The following is a 26,800-nucleotide window of genomic DNA, read 5'->3' as shown; positions in this document are numbered from 1 at the left end:
ACTATTGCTTTATTTATAAACTTTATTGTTAACACTTTCTGTTAAATCCTGTGTGTAATTTATTCTTTTGTTATTTATTATTTTATGGAAAGTTTTCTAAGATAATTAACAAGTCATTTATTTTCATCCCTTAATTATATGAATATTCTTTTGTTGGTGTGTTTTAATGTTCAATTTCTATAATACATTTACATCATATACACATTTAAAAATTTGATTGAGATAGAAATTATTTCCTGCATTTTGTAGTCAAAATAGTTGAACATTTTCAAACCTACATTGTAGTAAATAAAATAAAATAGAGTAAGAAATAAAAAAGTAGATAGAAGTTTGTAATTCAAAGTCATAAGCTATAAACCAGCCACAGCTATATTTTGGGTGCTGCTGGTCATGTGCTCAGGCTAATGGTTGTCTCTGCCACAGGGATGTGGATGAGATGCGCCACGATGAAGATACTCTCCGCAAGTTTGAGACAGAACCTTCAGAGTCCACCGTCCACGGCAAGGAGGTGAGTTAGAAGGGATGTCTACATGTAATGTGCTACTCTTGAGAAGCACATTTTGTAGAGATAATGATATACCTTTAAAATAAGAATTAATGAATGTTACTAGAAAGCAAATATATGTACTCACATTTTGATCTCAGATACTCAATGTTTAATGAGATGTCAAGCATGATGTATGTCTCTTTTCCGTAGATCCACACAAGTACACAGCGCCAGACCCAGAAGGAGAAACAGGGAGACATGGAGATCCACCGTAAAATTACTGCCACCGACAAGACAGAGGTTGAGCACAAGGCCAAGACCACTGAGCGTTTGGTTCAGGGCCAGCCTCAGAAGCCTGCCAAGCCTCCATTCTTTACCAAGAAGATCCAGCCATGCAGAGCCTACGAGAGAGAGCCTGCTCGCTTCATGGTGGAGTTTGACGGTGATCCAATGCCCACCATTCAATGGTACCGTGAAGATTTCCTCATCACCAGCTCTCCTGACTTCCTCATTCACACGTTTGGTGACAAGAGCATCCTGACCATCCGTGAGATCTTCCTTGAGGACTCTGGAGTCTTCGCTGTGGTGGCCGAAAACCGTGGTGGTCGTGCCAAATGTTCTGCCAACTTGGTGGTGGCTGAACGCAAGCAGAGCCGAGCAGGACCTGTACCTCCCAGCTTTGACCAAACTATTCAGGATACACAGAGCAATCCAGGCAATCTGGTGAGGTTAGATGCTAAGATCCTTGGCACCGGTCCCATTGATGTCTATTGGCTCAAGAATGGACGCAAGCTGACACAAGACAATCACTTCAAGATGCTGATGGAGGGTGACTCATTCAGTCTTATGATCCTGGAGGCAGTACCTGAGGACACTGCTTCCTATGAGTGTGTGGCCATCAACAAGGCTGGTGAAGCCCGCTGCCAGGCCACTGTGGAGATTAGCGGCCCACCTTCACCCAAGACCAAGGAGGCCCCAGCCAAGACTGCTGGACCCCCTCAGGCCCCAAAGATTGTCCAGAAGGCTAAGGCACATATTGTACAAGAAGGACAGCCTGTCTTCTTTGATTGTGTCATCACAGCCAATCCAAGTGAGTGATGGACCTTGTTTTATTCCCCCAATCAATGTTTTAAATTGTGTGTGATAAAGTCCCAATTGAGTATTCTCTCAACTTGAATTAATGTTATTCCCAACAGAACCCACAATCCAATGGATGAAGGGTAATGAGCCCATCAAGCCCAGCAAATACTTCACCATGACTGCTGATGGTGATCGTTATGGTCTCCGTATCTCAGAAGTCTTCCCTGAGGACGAAGGGAGCTACTCCTGTGTGGCTACCAATCCAGGTGGCAAGGTAAGAGTTACCTCCTTTCCATTTATTATAATGTAAGGTTTTATGCAACACAATAGTGATTCAGCAACACCTGTGAATATGGAAGTGAGTATTGTTGTCTTGTGTGTTGCAGGCTACCGTACAGACAAAGCTGCAGGTGAAACAGCCCCAGCAGTCTGAGGTGGCCCCCACTGTGGCATCCATGGAACCTGTGACAGTGAAGGAGGGCAAGGGAGTCCGCTTCAACACGGTGGTGATGGGCACCCCTAAGCCCACTGTCCAGTGGTACCGTGAAGGGTCCCTCATCCCCAACTCCAAGGACTTTGTGGTGAGTACCTGACTTCACTTGTGTCTTGTATTTTCTATTAATTTTTTTATTTTTAGCTCTTTGTCAGGACAACACTTCTTTGGGAGCTTAGTGTATGATTTAACATTTACATGTTCCTAATATGTAATGCTTACATACAGTCACCGTTAACACACACACACACACACACACACACACACACACACACACCGCGTAGTGTAGTGGTTAACACGCTTGACTCACAATCGAGAGGGCCGGGTTCGAGTGCCGGTGCGGCAAGGCAAATGGGCAAGCCTCTTAATGTTTAGCTTCACCTAGCAGTAAATAGGTATGGGATGTAACTCGAGGGGTTGTGGCCTCGCTTTCCTGGTGTGTGGAGTGTGTTGTGGTCTCAGTCCTACCCGAAGATCGGTCTATGAGCTCTGAGCTCGCTCCGTAATGGGGAAGACTGGCTGGGTGACCAGCAGACGACCGAGGTGAATTACACACACACACACACACACACACACACCGCGTAGTGTAGTGGTTAGCACGCTCGACTCACAATCGAGAGGCCCGGGTTCGAGTCCCGGCGCGGCGAGGCAAATGGGCAAGCCTTTTAATGTGTGGCCCCTGTTCACCTAGCAATAAATAGGTACGGGATGTAACTGGAGGGCTTGTGGCCTCGCTTTCCCGGTGTGTGGAGTGTGTTGTGGTCTCAGTCCTACCCGAAGATCGGTCTATGAGCTCTGAGCTCGCTCCGTAATGGGGAAGACTGGCTGGGTGACCAGCAGGCCACCGAGGTGAATTACACACACACACACACACACACACACACACACACACACACACACACACACACACACTGCTATATTTCAATATATGGTATTATGAAGATAGGAAACAATCATAGCCACTCAAATTCTCTCTATAGCTTTAGGAAAAGATAAATATAGTGCCTATTGAATCTGTTCCTTTGTCTGTCTCTATATAGTTGGCTATATATGTATTGTACATCTGCCAGTGTGTATGAAGTATGAAGGTATGTATCAATTGAGAGCAGGGACACATCAGAGGAGTTAAAGAGGGGCTGTCAGAAGAGTGATTTGAAGGTGTCAGTGGAGTGTTCCTATCGCGCCATCAGGCAGCAGATGTGCCCAGGCCTGATTCACGGCTATTTATGGCAACAGGTCATCCTGTGCGCAGTTGGCCTGTCATGAGTGTTCTGCCTTACGTAAAAGGGGGCGTATAATGGTCTGGCTGTGACATGCGATCTATTGCCATGGGGCGAGAGTTAGCGTGTGAAGACTGGGATGGAAAGAAGGGGTGGGGGAGCTGTACACAATAATCCGCGGTTTGGTGCCCCACCATTTAAGAATAGGAAGAGGACACGCTATTAATGCAACCACAAAACATCATCAAAGTCATTACCTGGCATATATTAAGAGTGATCAGAGTAATTACTTAACTGATCTATTCATTTATCCATGGCGTGTTAGCAAGATAAATGGGTGGGTTGCCGGCCTGTCGTTTGGTGGCGATGGATGCGCTGATAGGATCACTGACCGATCCGAGACTGCCAGGATCAATAGGCCATCATGCCAGCATTTAATCATGTCAGATTGGAAGGCTAACCATCTGGCCTCCGCCTTCCCAGACGTTACTTAAAGAGGTGCAGTCATTGCGATGACTCATAATAGGAAGCTGAACTCGCCCCAAGGCTCCCGTCAATGATGCGTGGAGATGCGCTTGTTGATTTCACGTTCAGTTTACTTTATTGACTTATCAAAAATCTCATGCTCCAGTATTAGGAGAGTTAGAAAAAAAGTCTTCAAATTAATCGGAAATTCATTATTATAAATATCATTATTATTATTGATATTATTATTATTATTATTATTATTATTATTATTATTATTATTATTGTTGTTGTTATTGTTGTTGTTGTAACAATAGTGTTAGGGTTACTGGTTTACCATACTGTACATTGTCGTAAACTGTCACAAGAGCACACTGGCGCCTCCTTAGCCACGCTCGGCTGGTAGAGAGTGGAGGGGAAGGTCTCTACACCGACGTTAAGGTGGTGACAAAGACCGGGTACAGCTTGTAATAATTAGAACACGCTCTCCCGAGGCCCCGGCGGAACACGATACACCGCCGCCAACGCGACGCCCTCAACAGAGTCTGCCCGGGCAAAGGACGGAATAGGGATGGGACGCCGCTCTCCTGTTAACTTTTATTTGCTGCATAGAACCGAGAGAGTGAGCGAGAAGAAAGACAACAGTAATTAAAGATATTGAATTAAACGGCACAGAAGTTTCTGTCAATAAATGTGTTGTTAGTAGAATCGCAACTCCTCAGTCTCTGCCAGCACGAAAGTTGCCGTTTGATGATTGAACTGTCATCTAATGAATGATTTATGCATTAAAAGTTGGTTACTACTTACTACTATGTATATTGCGGTTAGATATAACGCAAAAACGGTGTTTTTATTTATGTCTGCCATTTCACTGTATCATTACAGCAGAAAATCTATTATTCCTTACGCTTTAGTTTCATCTCCGAGTTTTTCCGTGCTATCATTATGGGGGTACGTGCGTGTATTAAGCGGATTCAATATGCTGTGCTTGCAAATGATGACCTATTGACGCCCGCCAGATCGATCAGCGCCTCGTCGAACTTTTTGAGTAAAGCTCCGATATTTGGTGCAGTGACCCATATTTCAGTAACTCAAACCCTTGACCGCCTGCACCAGAATATTATCTCTGGTTTTTGTATGTTGATGAGAGAGAGAGAGAGGGGGTAAGGTTAGATTCATGAACAGTGTTGTAACCAAGGACGTGTTTTTTTCTTCCCAGATGTTCATGGAAGGTAACTCAGCCGTCTTGGACGTCAAGCAGACCTATCCCGAGGACTCCGGCACCTTCACCTGCCGGGCCACTAACTCCGCTGGACAGGCCGAGACCTCCGTCTTGCTCACGGTCAAAAGTAAGAACGCCTAAGATCGTCCTGTAAGGATGCTTCGTCACACTCCCCTCCCCCCCGGTGCAGTGTGAGCGGGATGTGTCCGTCCACTTGGTTGTTGCCCTCCCTTCCCCCTCTATGTAAAGAGTGCCCGCCACGCCGCGCCTTGTGCAGGTCGGCGAGGCGTCGTAATGCTGCTGCTGCATCCTTGTGTCAGGCAGCAACCTAGTGCGACAACCTGGTAGTAATGTCCCCCCGGCGCCCCCTTCACGGCCCGGCCTACCTGTTCCCCCCACACTGCACCGCCACTCCCTGTGTTGTGCTGATCCTTAGCGGACCGCCTGGCCTATAGCGGCTTAGGGTCTTATCTTTCTTGATCGTTGCAATGTGGCGTCCCCGACCCTTCAGGCGAGGGAATAGGGGACGGCCTTTCACAATAGACTCCCTCCCCTCCCTCCATCCCTTTGGAGTCTTTCATTGGTGCCTTTTCATTCGTCTTGCTAAGTGATTGGATAGTGAGATACATACGTCACAGGCAGGGGCGCTGAGGCAAGCATTCCCCCGCCTCATGCACCAGACAGTCACTTTCCATCTTTACTGCTGCTGCTGAGGTCTGCGCCTTCCGCCTGGCCTCGAACTGTCTGGCGTGTGAAGCGGGCACTGCTTGGCCTCAGCGCCGCCGCCAAGCTCAGCAGCATTGGCATAAGTAGCTGCACCATTTTCTGGCATAAGTAGCTGCACCATTTTCAGTCTGATTATTTACGAGTAGTGCCAGTTGACCTCTGTATGTGCTTGACCATAGACTGTTGGCTCTGTTATATCTTCTGTCTTTTTAGCTGAACGTTTTACCATGATGGACTTTCCCTGGACTGTTTTATTGGCCTTAGCAGACTCATATTTTTGTATGCTTAACGTATTATTCTCATTTATTCAAAACCCCTTTTTCATACTTGGCTTGATGAGAAAATTCTCTTGTGTCGGTGCTCACAAAAGTTTTAACTGTCCAGCGGAGGTTTAAACTATGCTCAATCTCCTGATATATTGGATATTTCTGAGGTTCGGGACTAAACCTTACTATTGTATGATAACGAAGAGGTGAAGGGATGCATGACTGGCTGTTGCCATACACCATCTGTATTGTTTCCTCAGCCTTATAAACAAATTATTATAATGTACAAAAACTTGGGAAACATAAATAAAACAATCAGTGATATAAACTTACGGTTTACCTTTCCACGTTTGTGGGCCGAGCACCTCACTAACAGTTGCCCCGGGGGCTGACTGCTGCTTATGTGGGGGTGGTGGTGGTGGTGGTGGTGGTGGTAACTTTAATAATTTTAGTATGTATTAAAATGTGTATTGGGACCACCGGGGCTGAGGCCCCGGTGGTCCCGACGAGGAGGTGATGGATACAACTTTGGTCCACTGCCTCCCCGAGACAGCCAGTGCAAGGGACACCCACAGAGAGTTGAAAATATATGTTTATTTATGGTATGAAATTTTTGAAAAAGAAAAGTTTAAATAAAAAGTGGCACGGTGCATATGTGAGAGGAAGTGAGTAAACGAGGAGCGCCAGAAAGCAGCTGCCTTGTGAAGTGGAAACGTTGTCAGTGAAAAGAGAGAGAGAGAGAGAGGGAGAGATAGAGGGGGGAGGATGGGGAGAAAGCGGCTCACTCCCAGTTATGACTCAGACACGGGGCGGTGACGGAGGTAGACACTGACTTCTCCAGCTGGTGCGTCTGTCACACTAGAAATGAACCACGCGATCCCCCATGACACATCGCCAGCTCCACCCTTGACAAGGAAAAATGTACATATAAACACCGAGCCTTACACACATCCACTTATTACATTCATACGAAAATTGTGAGATGAAAGACCCTTTTAACACCACAAGTATTTACTGTCATGTATACACGCACACACACACGCCACACGTAAACATAAGACACCGTAACTTTCCGCTCTTAAAATGTGCAGAAATGGGTGGGAATGAGTCACAGCCCGTTAGCCCTAAGACTTGCCGTGCTCTGCTGGTGGAACTATCTTTCGTACTGCCAGGGACTTAAGAGCTAAAGCTGTGTGCGACAGACGCCGTGAGATAGCGAGGCAGGCAGGCAGGGAGGGAGGTTGGTCTATTTTTATAAGCGCATACATGTTCACCGCCCCATAGCTCGCGCTTCACTTTCTACCTTTGTGTGGGGCTCTCCTCGCATCCTGTTTGTACAAAAATATTACCAGAAGCTTCGCCATACGCCTTCTATAACGCACACGCACACCATCTTCAGGAATCCTTCAAAAAATTCTCCCCGGACTCAATGAAATGCTTCTAAAACGTCCACACACACACACACACACCAGAGTAACGTTTGTTCCCAGTGACACTCTGTCTGTACGCTTCAAACAGTTACGTCCACAGTTACTCTGACACGCATCTAAGCAGCGACAGTGAAACAAAAATACTCCTTCCCCTCTCCATCCCTCCAACCCTCTCTCTCTCTCTCTTATTGTTATTTAACTTCACAAACCACAGTATTTCTTTAACCTTGGCGAGCCTGCTGTAGCGTAAAGTTGGCGTGAGGCATAGAGTGGGGAGAGGAGGGAGGAAGAAAAGCAGAGAGGAAGGGAGAGGGAACCAAGGTGAAAGCAACCGGAAGCTTAGGATGAGAGGAGCGGCATATGTTTGGAGCTATTATGTCTTCACAGCTGAGAGAGAGAGAGAGAGAGAGAAAGAGAGAGAGAGAGAGAGAGAGAGAGAGAGAGAGAGAGAGAGAGAGAGAGAGTTTGATAATGCAAATAAATACCGCCGGTGATAGCTCTTTGTCATCTGTACGAGTGTGTGTGTGTGTATATAGTCAGGTGGTGTTCAGGTGTGCAGGGTTGACAGGAGGGCAGAGGACGAGCACATATGGTAGGGAGGTGTATAATTAGCTCTGGGGACGAGGAGGGGGGCAGATGTGGCCCGCCCGCAATGTTGTGGTGGTGAGGGGGCGAAGAGGGTGGAGAAGGTAGCAGATGTGGGGATGAAGTAAAAGTAGTGGTGCAGAGGTGCAGGAGAGGCTAGCAGGTCGTTGTGGTGACGGTAGTGGTGGTGTGGTGTATATACAGCGGGCTAAATCAGAGGCGAGCCAAAGCGGGTGTGGGGGGTCGAGTGAGGTGGGGTACTTTTGTAGTATTTTCAGGGCTAGTGTGTTCTGGGGGCGAGGTGGGAGGAGACACCCCCGCGTCGGTCATGTATATTTAGGCAATACCTCGGCCGCTAGACTCCGGGTCTCATGGAGGAGTTTAAGTAGGTGACCTAGCTTATACACACACCTTTCTCTCCCACACCCCGTGACTCACGTTGACACATAGGGACACTACCTAACGCGGAGGAATCCTTGAGGGACGGTTCGAGAACACCCCACTCTCGGCTCACCAGATGTTGTGCTTTGTCAGACTTACACTTCAGCGATGATTCAAGGTGTCGCTGCCTTACCTGTGTAGCTCATCTTCTTCCTAGAACGCGTGACTCACATAGAATGTTTATTCTCAGCATTTTTATTCAAACATTTTTTATAGAGATTACATACAGTCTTTGCCTAACGTGTTCCCCAAATTCAAGTTGATTAAAACTTTCAGCAACTTCGTCTTCCCCTTCGTCCTTCGCACTTCAATCTTTCACTTTTGCTTCTTTGCCCCACCCCAGACCTCCGCCACACACATACACGCTCACTTATATACTTCCACCTGAGCTGCTTTCACGGTGCCATGGTAGGTGGCGGCTGGCTCTCCGCCACCTCTCCATCGCAGGGAGTCTAAACCTAGATAAACTGATAACGAATCAGATTTGATTGCTACACTTTTGGTATAAATGTCATGCCGTGGACAAGGCAAGAATGTATAGGTTGAAGGTGATCTACCTTCCTTCCCTGTTTGTCGTCACGGTGCGTCTCGCAAAACCCTGATTTTCGTCATCGTTTATTCATAACTATTTAAAGACGTCTGTCTGCCCTAAATATTTGGGTTCCATGACAAACTGTGTGGTGGTGAGCCAGAGTGCTAGATATGTATTTGGTGACGTAGCCTTGACTGCGCCTTGACGGCTGTGGGAACTGTGCAGCCTCTCAACGCGTTGGTGCTTCCCATGAGACTAGTAAATCTGTGATGTACACACACACACATACACACACACGAGGCGATGAGTCGTTCCTCGTTCATGCTGCAGTGGCCTCGGAGGCACCAAGGTTGTTGTTGAAGTACAGCGGGTGGCGGAGTGGGTGGTGCTATATTGGTGGCTCACGTCTATTGCAGCGCCTCTGACTTAACGGACATATTTTGGAAACCGTTCAAGAAGTTACTTCATTAAAGGAGTTGAATGTTGCAGCCAAATAGTTTCCTCTTTTGGGAGGTAGCGAGCTCAAGGTTGTCAGGTGCAGCTACATTCCTTTTGACTTAGAAACCTGTGAGCGAACAGCTGGAGGCTTTGCGAGGCAAAGACCGCGCGCAACTCTGGGCCATGTGACAGGTGGCGATGGGAGGTTAGAACTAAAGGCTTATGCGTCTTATAAAAGAAAAGAAGAAATGAGGTTGTAAGAAAACACATCCCTTTGTTGTTTATTTAATAGAGGCTAAAAAAATAACACTGACTAATAAGATGACAACCTGCCCCGTGAGGCTACTGTCACCTAGCAAAGACAAACGCTACCTGTGGTGCTCGTCGGGCCCTCCCTCCCTGCTGCGGGGCGGCGGCGTGAGTGGAGAGCAGGTGGTTTTCTTCGCCTCAGAGCCAGCTGCTGCAGCACGTGTCAGGCACCTGTCAAAACTCACATTCGCTTTCCAAACAAGTACATATTTAAGATATCAGAAATATACTGGTTCCAAGAGTACCACACAGCTCAACATGAATAAGATGGATACTTAAATAGCCAAAGTAGTACATACAAATGGTGAAACTTTTTTTTCTATACAATAATGAGAGACCTGCACGGGTGCGAGGCGAGGCCACTGGGCCGCCAGCCATCTGCACGCCTGTCCTGCTGCTCCTCTCTGCCGGAACTGCGATCTGTCGAAGAAAAAAGTGTAGGTCGGTGGTGGTGTTTTATAGTCCTTGGCCAGTGTGTTGCGAGCTAATTATACATGACCCTTAATACTGGTGCCCCAGCTGTCTAAACCTAAAGAGTGCGAGCTCCACCGGCCACTGATACACACGAGCTATAGGCCCTACAGGTCATTCACCAAAAATGGCCAAGATTATTATATATATATATATATATATATATATATATATATATATATATATATATATATATATATAATTTTTTAATAGAGCACAATCTTTAAATCTAAGCTTTTCCTATAAATATTAACGTGTGCAACGTATCTAATGAGATAAAATGAGCGTTGGCACCCACTCGAATGAGTCTCAAGGGCAGCGGTGGCGGCAACATTGGCGAGCCTTATGAGGGCACTGGGAGCTCGACGCTCAGGCAGGGGAAGGCAGCACCAAATGAGGTAATACGGCAAGTGACTAATTTTGCCCCGGGATGCCTGGGTGTCGGGTCTACCTCTATACGTCAGATGGGCCAAGAAAGGCAGTGAATCACCTCTTACTCACCCCTCAAAGCGAAGCTCCTGACTTGCCCTAAACCATAGCCGTTACGGTGCCAATTTGTACCAGCTGCTGCAGCAATGTTTCTGTCTTCCACTGTGAGAAGAAGCAGTACAAATGCACACTCTGTACACACTCCGTTGAGAGACTTGGCTTGGCTAAATGGTCTTGGCGCCAAAGCACTTGCCATCAATTTAGAGCACTCTGCATCTTGGCCGCATGAGTCTGAACACTTCCTCTCCTCGGCACTTGTCACTCTTATCGCCCTTCTTCACTTATGCTACACCGGGATGCTTCTATCGCACTCCACTTTTGTTTTTCTTGGCTCAATAATAAAATCTCTCTCTGGGTCTTCCCGAACAGTAACGACTATTTCTTCTGTGTATATTTTTTTCAACTTTACAGTTTCTTTACACTCGTACTGGCGGTCACTTGATCACTTTAATGCATGTTGTTTTGCAGGACTTTATGTAGCTTCTTATGCTGACTTTCTATTTATGAAAATGTTTTCGTATTTTCAGGAAGTGTATCTGTAACTCAGCTTCTCTTACAGGATGAAGAAACACTGAGCTTGTTGCCGAATAAGTTAAGTTAAACCTTTCTCGAGTCAGTTTCAGTTTTCATTGAGGAGCGAGCCAAGAGAGTTGTTGAGTCTTCACACCACGACTGCTGAGAGGAAACTGAATTGCCAAGGGAGTTGCTCTGGTAGTTATAGCGTTACACACGCCCACATACGTCAGCGGCCTCGTGGCCACACTCGGCCAATAGCGAGAGTGGGAGGGGCGGTGCGTGTCGGCATTGGCTTTCCCCGTGAGGACGCCGCGAATCATTTTTAAGTTTGGACTTTCTGTGATGACGTCATGGTTCTAGTCCCTCCCAATGAGGCGTTCCTTCGTGAATCATTTGTTTGTGAAGCGTTGACTCACAGATGATGCAGCCTTTGTCATGAGGAGAAATTTGTTAAATTTATTGAATTTATTTATTTATTTATTCATTTATTCATTAATTCACTTTTTTTTATGTGTATTTACTAGTTGACCGTCACGTAATTAAGGCCACTCTGTATTGAGCAACACATGTAGATCAGTTGTGGCGAAGTGTTGTACGGCTTTCATGCATCCCTTGGAGACATATGTGTGGCCGGCGATGATGGATCATGATTGGATTACTTCCCCACAGGTTCTTATACAGAAGAGGAGGATCATGCTCACCTTATGCACCGTGTTGAAGAGAGGGAGTCTCGTAGACGCCGCTGGGAGTCTCCGAGTCCCGCCAGGTGGTGTTCGCTCAGCCCCGCTAGGCCGGGTCGGGACAAAAGTATTCCAGGAAGAGGCTTCACACCTAGAAGAGAGGAGGACTTGGAAAGAAAGAAGAGGGAAAGAGTGCCATGGCTCGCAGAGAAGAAAACAGAGGATATAAGTTCAGCAGCATCGAGATTGAAAAGAACCCCAGCACCATTTGCACCAAAAGAAATTGAAAAATATTCACTTCCTAAAGTGGGACTTAAGAAAACTGCACAAGACACGATATCAGAGGAACCTGGAAGCCCGCAGCAGTTTGAAGATCATGAAGATGAATATGAATATTATGAAGATTATGATTATGATACTGATGAAATGCCAGAGGGTGAAGGTGAATATGGGGACCTCGGGGAGTACGAGCCGCCGAGACAAGAACCTAGTCAGAGGGGAAGGCCTCGCACAGTGAAGGGAAAGTTCCCACGCAGGCCACAGGATGGATCAGAGCCCAAGCCAGGAAAGAGGCCTATCTTACGAAGGAGGAGAGTGAGACCTGAAGACAAGACTCCAGAGGAAGTGCATTTGAAGCCTGGTAGACGAGTCCCCAAGGCACTCCCTGAAGAAGGTGAAAAGCCTCACCTTAAGCCTTTTCAAAAGAAACAATTAGAGAAGAAAGATGAACCAGTAACCATGCCATGGAGAACCAAGAGGACACCCTCAAAGGAGGTAGAAGACAGGAAAGCTTTCCCTTCTGAAGATATTCCCAAACAAGAACCAGACCTTGGAGAGGAAGATGGGGAAGACTATTATGAATATTATGAAGACTATGATTATGATTCTGACGAAATTCCTGATGGTGAATATGGTGATATTGGAGAATATGAACCACCGAGACAAGATCTTAGCCAGAGGGGTAGGTCCCGCATGGTGAAGAGGAGGCTTCCACACATGCCACAGGATCAGGAGGAACCCAAACCAGGAAAAAGGCCAATCTTGCGCAGGAGAAGAGTGAGGCCTGGAGAGAAGCCTGGTGAAGAGGTGCTCTTGAAACCTGACAGAGGAATTCCTAAAGCTCCTGAGGAAGGAGAGACAACCAGACTCAGATCTTTTGAAAAAGGAAAGCCAAAGGAGAAAGAAGAGCCGAGAACTGTGCCATGGAGGACCAAGAGGCTGCCTTCAAAGGATAGAAAGGAACCTCTGCAACCACATACAGATCTCCCAGAGACTACTAAAGAAGAACCAGGGAGACGTGCACTCACAGACAAAGATGTCAGTGACATAAGACAGATACCCCAAGATTATATTGAAATAGATGACCAAGCACATTCAAAACATGTAGAAACTGTTGAAGAAGATGACATAAGACAAGTAGAAGATTCACAAAAGCCAAAACCAAGAAAACTGAGAGTTCCTTTACCTGAGAAAGAGGAATTCACAATACCTAAGGTGCCTCTCAGAAAAACAGTACCTAGACAGTTTGTTCCTGAAGAAGAAACACTGGAATCAGTCGATCTTCAACATGTAGAAAAGCCCAAGAAGCCAACACCTAAACGTGAAAGACGAGAGTGGAGTCCATTGCCAGAAACTGATAAGTACACTCCAGAGGAAGTTCCTGAAAAGGAACCTGTGGAACTTGAAGAGCCTGATTCATACAAAATGATAAGAGAACCAAAAGATGAAGAGCCTGAGGAAAGTGTATACCAGAGGGAACCCAAAGAACAACCTCTGCCAGAAGATGAAAAGAAACGAAAGATTAGAAGAGGGCGATGGCCGCCTGGAAAAGAAGAAGAAGAAAAGGAAGAGGTAACATTTAAGCCAAGGAGACGCTTACCTAAGGAACCAGAAGAGGAGGGTGAAAAGCCACAGTTGAAACCTACTCCTAAGAAAAAGACCGAGCTGAAAGAAAAGGAAATGATTACAAGCAAGCCTGGTAAAAGAACACCTCAAAGTCTTCCTGAGAGAGAACAAATAGAACTAGAACCATTTGAAGGAATAGAACCAGAGATCCCAGAAAAGGAGAAAGTTGATTTGGAGAGGCCGAGGAAGCCAAAGAGAAAAGAAAAGGATAGACCATTGGAGGAAATCGATACTTCTCTTCCCGAGGAAGATGTAGAACCTGTAGACGATGAAGAAACAAAGCCAAGGAAAGATAGAAAGAAGCCTATGAAGAAGGAAGATGAACCTGAAACTCCATCATGGCGAGGTAGAAGACTCCCACCTAAGGACGAAGAAAGAGAAACAGTGGAGTTGAAGCCTTTTGAAAGAGAGAAACCAGACGAACCAAAGAAGAGACCCAAGACCAAACCTAGGTGGCCCTATGAGCCTGAAATTCCTGAACCTGGCAAGACTCGTCGAGAGCTTCCATGGAAGCCTGAGAGAGTAAAGGTACCTGATGGCATTCCAGATGATACAAAACGCATAGAGGATGAAGAGCCACTTGATGAGAAGGAACCATTGAAACCCAAGAAAGAAAGAAGGAAACCTGATGAGGAAGAAGAAGATGAAACTCCATCATGGAGAGGACGAAGGATTCCAAAAGATGATGAAAAGGATGACATACAGTTAAGGCCATTTAGAAAAGATGCACCCAAACAACCCAAGTCAACACCTAAAGACAAACTGGGTAAACCATATGACACAAAAATTCCTGAGACGGAGGAAATTCCCCAAGAACCCTATAAAAAACCAAGAAAATACAAACCCCCTCAAGAAGATGGTGAACCAGTTGAGCCTCAAGATGATGAAGAATATTTACCAGATGGCAGACCACGACCAAAGGGAGATAGGGATGATGAACCAACATTCCCACCATGGAGAGGGAAGAGAGTCACCCGCAGAGAGAAACGAACAGAGGAAGTACAGTTGAAGCATGTGTCTCGTCAACCTGGTAAAGTAGACTTTGATGGTATGGCACCTGAAGAAATACCAGAGGAGCCAAGCATTACTGAGATAAATGAGGAATTTTATGAGGTTGATGACACAACAGAGGGTCAGTATGAAATAATTAAAGAGGAAGTCACTAGATTTGGCACTAGAATAATAAAACGTCGTCCAAAGTCAAAGCCTAAACCAAAAATAACTGAAAGGAAGACTACTGAAGAGCAAATTATTGAATCTAAATTTATTTCTGAAAAGAAGGCTCCTGAAGAGACTGAAGACGTGGAAGATAAGATAGAGACAGAGTATGAAATAATAGAAGAGATTGTCACCACAGATGGTAGATTGATAAGACGTCGTCCAAAACCAGAACCAAAACCAAAATCAACGACTGAAGAGGAGACTATAGAGGAACAGCCTTCAATGCCAAGAGTAACTCCCAAAAGGAGAGTTCCTGGGAAATTTGTTACTCAGGAAGACACCATCGAAACTGTGGAGCTGAAGCATGTGAAGAAGCCCAAGAAGCCGAAAACTGTGCGGGAGAAGCGTCAGTGGGATACCTTTGGTGAAACAGAAGAAACAGTTATTGAGGAGTTAACTGAAAGGGAACATGTAGATCTTGAAAGGCCTGAGACATTTGAGACAGTGGAAAGATTTGAGACTGAAGATGATCAAACCATTGAAAAGTATCAGCACACCATTGAAGAGGAAACCGTTATTGAAGAAGCAAAGAAACCAAAGATAAAGAGGGGGCAATGGCCTCCTACAGAAGTAGAGGAAACAGAAGAGGTTAGGCTAAAACCAGGAAGGCGCTTGCCAAGGCGACCAGAGGAGGAAAAGGAAGAGCCACAGCTAAAGCCTATTCCCAAGAAGAAAGTCATGCCTGAGGAAAAAGAAATGACACCTGGTAAGCCAGGCAAAACAAGACCTCAAGATCTTCCGGAGAGTGAGTGGGTACAACTGGAACCACAGGAAGGCATGGAGCCACAGATTTCAGAGAAAGAGGAAGTCACTTTGAAAAAGCCTAGGAAACCAAAGGCTGATAGAAAAGACAAACCTCTTAAAGATACACGAGTTCCTGTTTCAGAAGACTCACAGTTCGAAGTGGAAGATGAAACAAAACCCAAGAAAGAAAGAAAGAAACCAGAAATGGAGGAAGAAGAGACTGAAGTTCCATCATGGAGAGGCAGAAGACTTAAACCCAAGGATGAAGAGAAGGAAACGGTAGAGCTGAAACCTTTCGAAAAGAAACCAGAAGAACCCAAAAAGAAACCCAAAACTAAACCTCGCTGGCCTTATGAACCAGAAACTCAGGAACCTGAGAAGACTCCACAAGATGTTCCAAAGAAGCCAGAAAAAGGAGTGCCAGATGGTATGCCAGAGGAACCAACTGATATTGATGGCTATGAAGAAGTCCTTGAGATGGATGATATTACAGAAGCACAGTATGAAGTAGTTAAAGAAGAAGTCACTGCATTTGGCACTAGAGTAATTAAACGTCGTCCAAAGCCAAAACAAAAAACTAAAATAATTCAGGAAGAGATAACTGAAGAACAGGTTACCGTATCTGAAATAACTCCTAAGAAGAAGGCTCCTGAAGAGACTGAAGACGTAGAAGATAAGACAGAGACAGAGTATGAAATAATAGAAGAGATTGTCACCACAGATGGTAGATTGATAAGACGTCGTCCAAAACCAAAACCGAAACCAAAATCAACGACTGAAGAGGAGACTATAGAGGAACAGCCTTCAATGCCAAGAGTAACTCCCAAAAGGAGAGTTCCTGGGAAATTTGTTACTCAGGAAGACACCATCGAAACTGTGGAGCTGAAGCATGTGAAGAAGCCCAAGAAGCCAAAAACTGTGCGGGAGAAGCGTCAATGGGATACCTTTGGTGAAACAGAAGAAACAGTTATTGAGGAGTTAACTGAAAGGGAACATGTAGATCTTGAAAGGCCTGAGACATTTGAGACAGTGGAAAGATTTGAGACTGAAGATGATCAAACCATTGAAAAGTATCAGCACACCATTGAAGAGGAAACCGTTATTGAGGAAGCAAAGAAACCTAAGATAAAGAGGGGGCGATGGCCTCCTACAGAAGTAGAGGAAACAGAAGAGGTTAGGCTAAAACCAGGAAGGCGCTTACCAAGGCGACCGGAGGAGAAAAAGGAAGAGCCACAGCTAAAGCCTATTCCCAAGAAGAAAGCCATGCCTGAGGAAGAAGAAATGACACCTGGTAAATCAGGCAAAGCAAAACCTCAAGATCTTCCGGAGAGTGAATGGGTACAACTGGAACCAAAAACTCGGGAATCCGAGAAGACTCCACAAGATCTTCCAAAGAAGCCAGATAAAGGAGTGCCAGATGGTATGCCAGAGGAACCAACTGATATTGATGGCTATGAAGAGGTCCTTGAGATGGATGATATTACAGAAGCACAGTATGAAGTAGTTAAAGAAGAAGTCACTGCATTTGGCACTAGAGTAATTAAACGTCGTCCAAAGCCAAAACAAAAAACTAAAATTACTCAAGAAGAGGTAACGGAAGAACAAGTTACCGTATCTGAAATAACTCCTAAGAAGAAGGCTCCTGAAGAGACTGAAGACGTGGAAGATAAGACAGAGACAGAGTATGAAATAATAGAAGAGATTGTCACCACAGATGGTAGATTGATAAGACGTCGTCCAAAACCAAAAACAAAAACAACTGAAGAAGAGAGTATAGAGGAACAGAGGATCGTTATTGAGGAAGGAAAGAAACCTAAGATCAAGAGAGGACGATGGCTTCCTACAGAGGAAGAGGAAACGGAAGAGGTAAGACTGAAGCCAGGAAGGCGTTTGCAAAAGCGACCAGAGGAGGAAAAGGAAGAGCCAAAATTGAAGCCTATTTCTAAGAAAAAACCCATGCCTGAAGAGAAAGAAACTGAAGAGACACAATTGGAAACACATGAGGAGGTAAGCAAGAAACCAAAGAAGAAAAAGAAGGTTACTGGAGAAATCAAAACTGAAGAATATGAAGAACAAATTTCAATGATTGAAGACACAGTTGAACAAAAAGAAAAAACAGAGGAACAAGAGAAATCTGTTGGTCTTCCAAAGAAGCCAAAGAAGAAGAAACCACAGATGTTCCAGGAACCAGAGGAGGAAAATGTTGAAATCTTTGGTATCAAGCTCAGAAAGTCTTCTCAAAATGTCTTCAAACCAGAGGAAGTGGCTCTTGAGAAAGTGGAACTGGACCATGTCGAAACACCAGAAGAACCTGAAGCTGCACCAATAGAAAAAAGAGTTTGGTCTCCACCACCTGAATATGAGACCTATGTTCCGGAGGAAATTCCTGACAAGGAACCTGTGGAGCTAGAGAAGTATGAGCCATTCATTCCTGAACCTACAACTAAAGAGCAAGAAGAGCCTGAAAAGAAACCGTATGAAAGGAAGCCAAAAGAAGAAACGGAAACTGAAGAGGTCAGGAAGATGAAGCTTGGGAAAAGGAAAGAAAAACCAAAAGAGCCAGAAGAAGAAGACAAACAGTGGCGTGGAAGGCGTCGGCCAAAGTCTCCTGAAAAGGAACCAGAGGAACCTCACCTCAAACCAATTCCCAAGAAGAAACCAGAGGAAGAAGACAAAGAAAAAGTGGCTCGTAAACCTAAGAAGAAGCCAACGAAAGACCTTCCTGACCGTGAACCTGTCGAGCTTCAGCCATTTGAGCGTGGAGAGCCTGAGATTATTGAGAAAGAGAAAGTTGATCTTGAGAAGCCTCTCAAACCTCAACCTGAACCTAAAGAGAAGCCAGAAGAAGAGTCCAAAGTTCCAAAGCCAGACGACAAGGAGCCTTCCTATGAGGAAGAAACGAAGCCCAAGAAGGATAGAAAGAAGCCTGAGAAGAAGGAAGAAGAACCTGAAGTACCCTCTTGGAGAGGCAAGAGACTTCCGCCAAAGGAAGAGGAAAAGGAAGAGGTCATACTCAAGCCTTTCGACAAAGAAAAGCCAGAAGAACCGAAAAAGAAACCTAAAACCAAGCCTCGCAAACCATATGAACCAGAAATTCCAGAACCTGAAAAGACTCCTTTGGAGCCTTACAGCAAGCCTGATCGAGAGAAGGTTCCTGATGAGGTACCTAAAGAAGACAAACCAAAGGATGAGGAAAAGGTTCAGGAAGACGAAGAAACAAAACCACGGAAGCCAAGGAAGAAGCCTGATAAAGAAGAAGAGGAAGAGACTCCATCATGGAGGGGACGCAGGATTCCTAAAGATGATGAGAAGGAAGAAATTCAGCTCAAGCCATTCAAGAAAGATAAGCCAAAGGAGCCTGAACCAACTTCCAAAGATAAGATTAGTAAGCCATATGATGCAGATATTCCTGAACATGAGAGAATTCCTCTTGAGCCACACAAGAAGCCCAAGAAGAAGAAGAAGGCACCTGGAGAAACTAGACCTGAAGAAGAAGAGGTATCAACAGACGAGGTGATTGAAGAGCCAAAGGAACAACCAGAAAAGCCTGAGAAGCCAGCAGAAAGGCCTGTTGACTTGCCAAAGAAGCCAAAGAAGAAGAGACCACAGTTGTTCCAGGCACCGGAGGAAGAAAATGTTGAAATCTTTGGTGTCAAGCTCAGAAAGTCTTCTCAAAATGTCTTCAAACCAGAAGAAGTGACTCTTGAGAAAGTGGAACTGGACCATGTCGAAACACCTGAAGAACCTGAAGCTGCACCAGTAGAAAAAAGAGTTTGGTCTCCACCACCTGAATATGAGACGTATGTTCCGGAAGAAATTCCCGATAAGGAACCTGTGGAGCTAGAGAAGTATGAGCCATTCATTCCTGAACCTACAACTAAAGAGCAAGAAGAGCCTGAAAAGAAACCGTATGAAAGGAAGCCAAAAGAAGAAACGGAAACTGAAGAGGTCAGGAAGATGAAGCTTGGGAAAAGGAAAGAAAAACCAAAAGAGCCGGAAGAAGAAGACAAACAGTGGCGCGGAAGGCGTCGGCCAAAGTCTCCCGAAAAGGAACCAGAGGAACCTCACCTCAAACCAATTCCCAAGAAGAAACCAGAGGAAGAAGAAAAAGAAAAAGTGGCTCGTAAACCTAAGAAGAAGCCAACGAAAGACCTTCCCGACCGTGAACCTGTCGAGCTTCAGCCATTTGAGCGTGGAGAGCCTGAGATTATTGAGAAAGAGAAGGTTGATCTTGAGAAGCCTCTCAAACCTCAACCTGAACCTAAAGAGAAGCCAGAAGAAGAGCCCAAAGTTCCAAAGCCAGATGACAAGGAGCCTTTCTATGAGGAAGAAACGAAGCCCAAGAAGGATAGAAAGAAGCCTGAGAAGAAGGAAGAAGAACCTGAAGTACCCTCTTGGAGAGGCAAGAGACTTCCGCCAAAGGAAGAGGAAAAGGAAGAGGTCATACTCAAGCCTTTCGACAAAGAAAAGCCAGAAGAACCGAAAAAGAAACCTAAAACCAAGCCTCGCAAACCATACGAGCCAGAAATTCCTGAACCTGAAAAGACTCCACTGGAGCCTTACAGCAAGCCTGATCGAGAGAAGGTTCCTGATGAGGTACCTAAAGAAGACAAACCAAAGGATGAGGAAAAGGTTCCAGAAGACGAAGAAACAAAACCACGGAAGCCAAGGAAGAAGCCTGATAAAGAAGAAGAGGAAGAGACCCCATCATGGAGGGGACGCAGGATTCCTAAAGATGATGAGAAAGAAGAAATTCAGCTCAAGCCATTCATGAAAGATAAGCCAAAGGAGCCCGAACCAACTCCCAAAGATAAGCTTGGTAAGCCATATGATGCAGATATTCCTGAACATGAGAGAATTCCTCTTGAGCCACACAAGACGCCTAAGAAGAAGAAGAAGAAGGCACCTGGAGAAACTAGACCTGAAGAAGAAGAGGTATCAACAGACGAGGTGATTGAAGAGCCAAAGGAACAACCAGAAAAGCCTGAGAAACCTGCAGAAAGGCCTGTTGACTTGCCAAAGAAGCCAAAGAAGAAGAGACCACAGTTGTTCCAGGCACCAGAGGAAGAAAATGTTGAAATTTTTGGTGTCAAGCTCAGAAAGTCTTCTCAAAATGTCTTTAAACCAGAGGAAGTGGCTCTTGAGAAAGTGGAACTGGACCATGTCGAAACACCAGAAGAACCTGAAGCTGCACCAGTAGAAAAGAGAGTTTGGTCTCCACCACCTGAATATGAGACCTATGTTCCAGAGGAAATTCCCGACAAGGAACCTGTGGAGCTAGAGAAGTATGAGCCATTCATTCCTGAACCTACAACTAAAGAGCAAGAAGAGCCTGAAAAGAAACCGTTTGAAAGGAAGCCAAAAGAAGAAACGGAAACTGAAGAGGTCAGGAAGATGAAGCTTGGGAAAAGGAAAGAAAAACCAAAAGAGCCAGAAGAAGAAGACAAACAGTGGCGTGGAAGGCGTCGGCCAAAGTCTCCAGAAAAGGAACCAGAGGAACCTCACCTCAAACCAATTCCCAAGAAGAAACCAGAGGAAGAAGACAAAGAAAAGTGCTCGAAACCTAAGAAGAAGCCAACGAAAGACCTTCCTGACCGTGAACCTGTCGAGCTTCAGCCATTTGAGCGTGGAGAGCCTGAGATTATTGAGAAAGAGAAAGTTGATCTTGAGAAGCCTCTCAAACCTCAACCTGAACCTAAAGAGAAGCCAGAAGAAGAGTCCAAAGTTCCAAAGCCAGACGACAAGGAGCCTTCCTATGAGGAAGAAACGAAGCCCAAGAAGGATAGAAAGAAGCCTGAGAAGAAGGAAGAAGAACCTGAAGTACCCTCTTGGAGAGGCAAGAGACTTCCGCCAAAGGAAGAGGAAAAGGAAGAGGTCATACTCAAGCCTTTCGACAAAGAAAAGCCAGAAGAACCAAAAAAGAAACCTAAAACCAAGCCTCGCAAACCATACGAGCCAGAAATTCCTGAACCTGAAAAGACTCCTCTCGAGCCTTACAGCAAGCCTGATCGAGAGAAGGTTCCTGATGAGGTACCTAAAGAAGACAAACCAATGGTTGAGGAAAAAGTTCCAGAAGACGAAGAAACAAAACCACGAAAGCCAAGGAAGAAGCCTGATAAAGAAGAAGAGGAAGAGACTCCATCATGGAGGGGACGCAGGATTCCTAAAGATGATGAGAAAGAAGAAATTCAGCTCAAGCCATTCAAGAAAGATAAGCCAAAGGAGCCTGAACCAACTCCCAAAGATAAGCTTGGTAAGCCATATGATGCAGATATTCCTGAACATGAGAGAATTCCTCTTGAGCCACACAAGAAGCCCAAGAAGAAGAAGAAGGCACCTGGAGAAACTAGACCTGAAGAAGAAGAGGTATCAACAGATGAGGTGATTGAAGAGCCAAAGGAACAACCAGAAAAGCCTGAGAAGCCAGCAGAAAGGCCTGTTGACTTGCCAAAGAAGCCAAAGAAGAAGAGACCACAGTTGTTCCAGGCACCGGAGGAAGAAAATGTTGAAATCTTTGGTGTCAAGCTCAGAAAGTCTTCTCAAAATGTCTTTAAACCAGAGGAAGTGGCTCTTGAGAAAGTGGAACTGGACCATGTCGAAACACCAGAAGAACCTGAAGCTGCACCAGTAGAAAAGAGAGTTTGGTCTCCACCACCTGAATATGAGACCTATGTTCCGGAGGAAATTCCTGACAAGGAACCTGTGGAGCTAGAGAAGTATGAGCCATTCATTCCTGAACCTACAACTAAAGAGCAAGAAGAGCCTGAAAAGAAACCGTATGAAAGGAAGCCAAAAGAAGAAACGGAAACTGAAGAGGTCAGGAAGATGAAGCTTGGGAAAAGGAAAGAAAAACCAAAAGAGCCTGAAGAAGAAGACAAACAGTGGCGTGGAAGGCGTCGGCCAAAGTCTCCAGAAAAGGAACCAGAGGAACCTCACCTCAAACCAATTCCCAAAAAGAAACCAGAGGAAGAAGACAAAGAAAAAGTGGCTCGTAAACCTAAGAAGAAGCCAACGAAAGACCTTCCGGACCATGAACCTGTTGAGCTTCAGCCATTTGAGCGTGGAGAGCCTGAGATTATTGAGAAAGAGAAGGTTGATCTTGAGAAGCCTCTCAAACCTCAACCTGAACCTAAAGAGAAGCCAGAAGAAGAGCCCAAAGCTCCAAAGCCAGACAACAAGGAGCCTTCCTATGAGGAAGAAACGAAGCCCAAGAAGGATAGAAAGAAGCCTGAGAAGAAGGAAGAAGAACCTGAAGTACCCTCTTGGAGAGGCAAGAGACTTCCGCCAAAGGAAGAGGAAAAGGAAGAGGTCATACTCAAGCCCTTCGACAAAGAAAAGCCAGAAGAACCGAAAAAGAAACCTAAAACTAAGCCTCGCAAACCATATGAGCCAGAAATTCCAGAACCTGAAAAGACTCCACTGGAGCCTTACAGCAAGCCTGATCGAGAGAAGGTTCCTGATGAGGTACCTAAAGAAGACAAACCAAAGGATGAGGAAAAGGTTCCAGAAGATGAAGAAACAAAACCACGGAAGCCAAGGAAGAAGCCTGATAAAGAAGAAGAAGAAGAGACTCCATCATGGAGGGGACGCAGGATTCCTAAAGATGATGAGAAGGAAGAAATTCAGCTTAAGCCATTCAAGAAAGATAAGCCAAAGGAGCCCGAACCAACTCCCAAAGATAAAATTGGTAAGCCATATGACGCAGATATCCCTGAACATGAGAGAATTCCTCTTGAGCCACACAAGAAGCCCAAGAAGAAGAAGAAGGCACCTGGAGAAACTAGACCTGAAGAAGAAGAGGTATCAAAGCCTGAAGAACCAGAAGAACAGGAAGAACAACCAGAAATGCCTGAGAAACCTGTAGAAAGACCTGTCGACTTGCCAAAGAAGCCAAAGAAGAAGAGACCACAGTTGTTCCAGGCACCGGAAGAAGGCAGTGTTGAAGTGTTTGGTGTTAAGCTCAGAAAAGCTTCTCAAAACGTTTTTGTGCCTGAAGAGGTAACTCTCGAGAAAGTGGAACTGGACCATGTTGAGACACCAGAAGAACCTGAAGCTGCGCCAGTAGAAAAGAGAGTATGGACTCCTCCACCTGAATATGAGACTTACATTCCTGAGGAAATTCCTGACAAGGAACCTGTGGAGCTAGAGAAATATGAGCCATTTATGCCTGTTCCTACACCTAAAAAGGAAGAAGAGACTGAGAAGAAACCATATGAAAAGAAGCCAAAGGAAGAGCCTGAGACGGAAGAAGTAAAGAAGATGAAGCTTGGGAAAAGGAAAGAAAAACCAAAAGAGCCAGAAGAAGAAGACAAACAGTGGCGTGGAAGGCGTCGGCCAAAGTCTCCTGAAAAGGAACCAGAGGAACCTCACCTCAAACCAATTCCCAAAAAGAAACCAGAGGAAGAAGACAAAGAAAAAGTGGCTCGTAAACCTAAAAAGAAGCCAACACCAGACCTTCCCGACCGTGAACCTGTCGAGCTTCAGCCATTTGAGCGTGGAGAACCTGAGATTATTGAGAAAGAGAAGGTTGATCTTGAGAAGCCTCTCAAACCTCAACCTGAACCTAAAGAGAAGCCAGAAGAAGAGCCCAAAGTTCCAAAGCCAGATGACAAGGAGCCTTCCTATGAGGAAGAAACGAAGCCCAAGAAGGATAGAAAGAAGCCTGAGAAGAAGGAAGAAGAACCTGAAGTACCCTCTTGGAGAGGCAAGAGACTTCCGCCAAAGGAAGAGGAAAAGGAAGAGGTCATACTCAAGCCCTTCGACAAAGAAAAGCCAGAAGAACCAAAAAAGAAACCTAAAACCAAGCCTCGCAAACCATATGAACCAGAAATTCCAGAACCTGAAAAGACTCCACTGGAGCCTTACAGCAAGCCTGATCGAGAGAAGGTTCCTGATGAGGTACCTAAAGAAGACAAACCAAAGGATGAGGAAAAGGTTCCAGAAGACAAAGAAACAAAACCACGGAAGCCAAGGAAGAAGCCTGATAAAGAAGAAGAAGAGGAGACTCCATCATGGAGGGGACGCAGGATTCCTAAAGATGATGAGAAGGAAGAAATTCAGCTTAAGCCATTCAAGAAAGATAAGCCAAAGGAGCCCGAACCAACTCCCAAAGATAAAATTGGTAAGCCATATGACGCAGATATCCCTGAACATGAGAGAATTCTTCTTGAGCCACACAAGAAGCCCAAGAAGAAGAAGAAGGCACCTGGAGAAACTAGACCTGAAGAAGAAGAGGTATCAAAGCCTGAAGAACCAGAAGAACAGAAAGAACAACCAGAAATGCCTGAGAAACCTGCAGAAAGACCTGTCGACTTGCCAAAGAAGCCAAAGAAGAAGAGACCACAGTTGTTCCAGGCACCAGAAGAAGGCAGTGTTGAAGTGTTTGGTGTTAAGCTCAGAAAAGCTTCTCAAAACATCTTTGTGCCTGAAGAGGTAACTCTCGAGAAAGTGGAACTGGACCATGTTGAGACACCAGAAGAACCTGAAGCTGCGCCAGTAGAAAAGAGGGTTTGGACTCCTCCTCCTGAATATGAGACTTACGTTCCTGAGGAAATTCCTGACAAGGAACCTGTGAAACTAGAGAAATATGAGCCATTTATTCCTGTTCCTACACCTAAAAAGGAAGAAGAGACTGAGAAGAAACCATATGAAAGGAAGCCGAAGGAAGAGCCCGAGACGGAAGAAGTAAGAAAAATGAAACTTGGAAAAGGAAAAGAAAAACCAAAAGAGCCAGAAGAAGAAGACAAAAAGAAACGCCCAAGGCGTCGACCTAAATCTCCTGAAAAGGAACCAGAGGAACCTCACCTCAAACCAATTCCCAAGAAGAAACCAGAGGAAGAAGACAAAGAAAAAGTGGCTCGTAAACCTAAGAAGAAGCCAATGAAAGACCTTCCTGACCGTGAGCCTGTCGAGCTTCAGCCATTTGAGCGTGGAGAGCCCGAGATTATTGAGAAAGAGAAGGTTGATCTTGAGAAACCTCTCAAACCTCAACCTGAACCTAAAGAAAAGCCAGAAGAGGCGCCAAAAGCTCCAAAGCCAAAAGATGAAGAAAAGATTCCACAAGACGAAGAAACAAAACCAAAGAAGCCAAGAAAGAAGCCTGATAAAGAAGAGGAGGAAGAGATACCTAAGTGGGGAGGGCGTAGGATTCCAAAAGATGATGAAAAAGAAGAAATTCAGCTCAAGCCCTTTAAGAAAGAGAAGCCAAAGGAACCTAAACCAACTCCCAAAGATAAGCTGGGTAAACCATACGAGCCTGAAATCCCTGAGCCTGAAAAACCTCCACAAGAACCATTTGTGAAACCAGATGATGAAAAGAAACCAAGGAAGAAGCCTAAGAAGCCTAAAGAAGATAAACCAGAGAAACCTCTTGAGCCAAAGCCTATGGATCTTGAAGAGGAGGAGTTCTCTGAAATTGAAGTGGAGATCTTGGAGATGGAGACCCCGAAGGAGCCCACTATCATAAAATCACTTAAACGTGCTCACCAGAAGCCAAAAGATGTTGAAGTTATTCCCCCATCTTTTTCACAGTCTTTGGAGCCCGTGGTGGTTAAGCCATCTCATAAGTCTGTGTTCAAGTGTGAAGTGAAGGGTTACCCACCACCTGAAGTGAAGTGGTATTTCAATAGCTTCGAGATTCTTCCAAGTCACAACAGAATTATCCGCTACGAGAACCGAGTGTCAACTCTAACCATTGTGCGTACCACGGAAGACGATGAGGGCATGTACTCCTGCGAGGCCGTCAACGTGGCCGGCAAAGCCACAACCATCGCCAACTTGGTGCTGGAAGGTACTGTCCTGCCCACTCTCACGCTCACCTCACTCTCGACTTTTGTCTTCATAACAGAAATCACTAACTTTTATGTATTTTATTGTGTCTTAATACATTTTGTTGTTCGTGATGTACCTTAACGGAGTCTCGTTACTGTGTAGTATCCAGAACAAGGAATAACACGGTGTGATGTGTATTTTTTTTTGAGTATTTTTTTTTTTTTCATCATTTATTTATTTTGATTTGTGGTTTACTTGTTGGCATGCATTTCAAGTGTGTGTTTTTTTTTCTTTTCTTTTCTTTTTTCAT

The 26,800-nt window shown here is 45.2% G+C and overlaps 2 protein-coding genes across 3 annotated transcripts in view; one reads left to right on the top strand and one right to left on the bottom strand.

Moving 5' to 3' along the window:
- LOC123506322 (titin-like) overlaps positions 1-26,800 on the top strand; it is a 170,244-nt gene that overhangs the window by 48,239 nt on the left and 95,205 nt on the right. Inside the window, 6 exon segments of the mRNA XM_045258289.1 lie at positions 424-508; positions 698-1,577; positions 1,684-1,841; positions 1,954-2,148; positions 4,965-5,094; positions 11,840-26,509. Coding sequence (XP_045114224.1) covers positions 424-508; positions 698-1,577; positions 1,684-1,841; positions 1,954-2,148; positions 4,965-5,094; positions 11,840-26,509 — 16,118 coding nt within the window.
- On the bottom strand, positions 9,658-11,369 carry LOC123506325. 2 transcript variants are annotated; one of them, XR_006675404.1, is made up of 3 exons: positions 10,667-11,367; positions 9,994-10,114; positions 9,658-9,865 (listed from the first exon to the last, which is right to left on the bottom strand). XR_006675404.1 is itself a non-coding variant. In XM_045258295.1 (3 exons), exons 1-3 carry the CDS (start codon positions 10,848-10,850, stop codon positions 9,754-9,756), a joined length of 378 nt encoding a protein of 125 aa, XP_045114230.1. In that variant the 5' UTR covers positions 10,851-11,369; the 3' UTR covers positions 9,658-9,753. The 2 variants fall into 2 exon arrangements, 1 of the variants encoding a protein (XP_045114230.1); XM_045258295.1 differs by having other exon boundaries at positions 10,033-10,114; positions 10,667-11,369.

Source organism: Portunus trituberculatus, chromosome 19 (assembly GCF_017591435.1).
Source record: "Portunus trituberculatus isolate SZX2019 chromosome 19, ASM1759143v1, whole genome shotgun sequence".
Classification (NCBI taxonomy): Eukaryota; Metazoa; Arthropoda; class Malacostraca; order Decapoda; family Portunidae; genus Portunus; species Portunus trituberculatus.
This window is presented reverse-complemented; position numbering and strand designations above follow the sequence as displayed.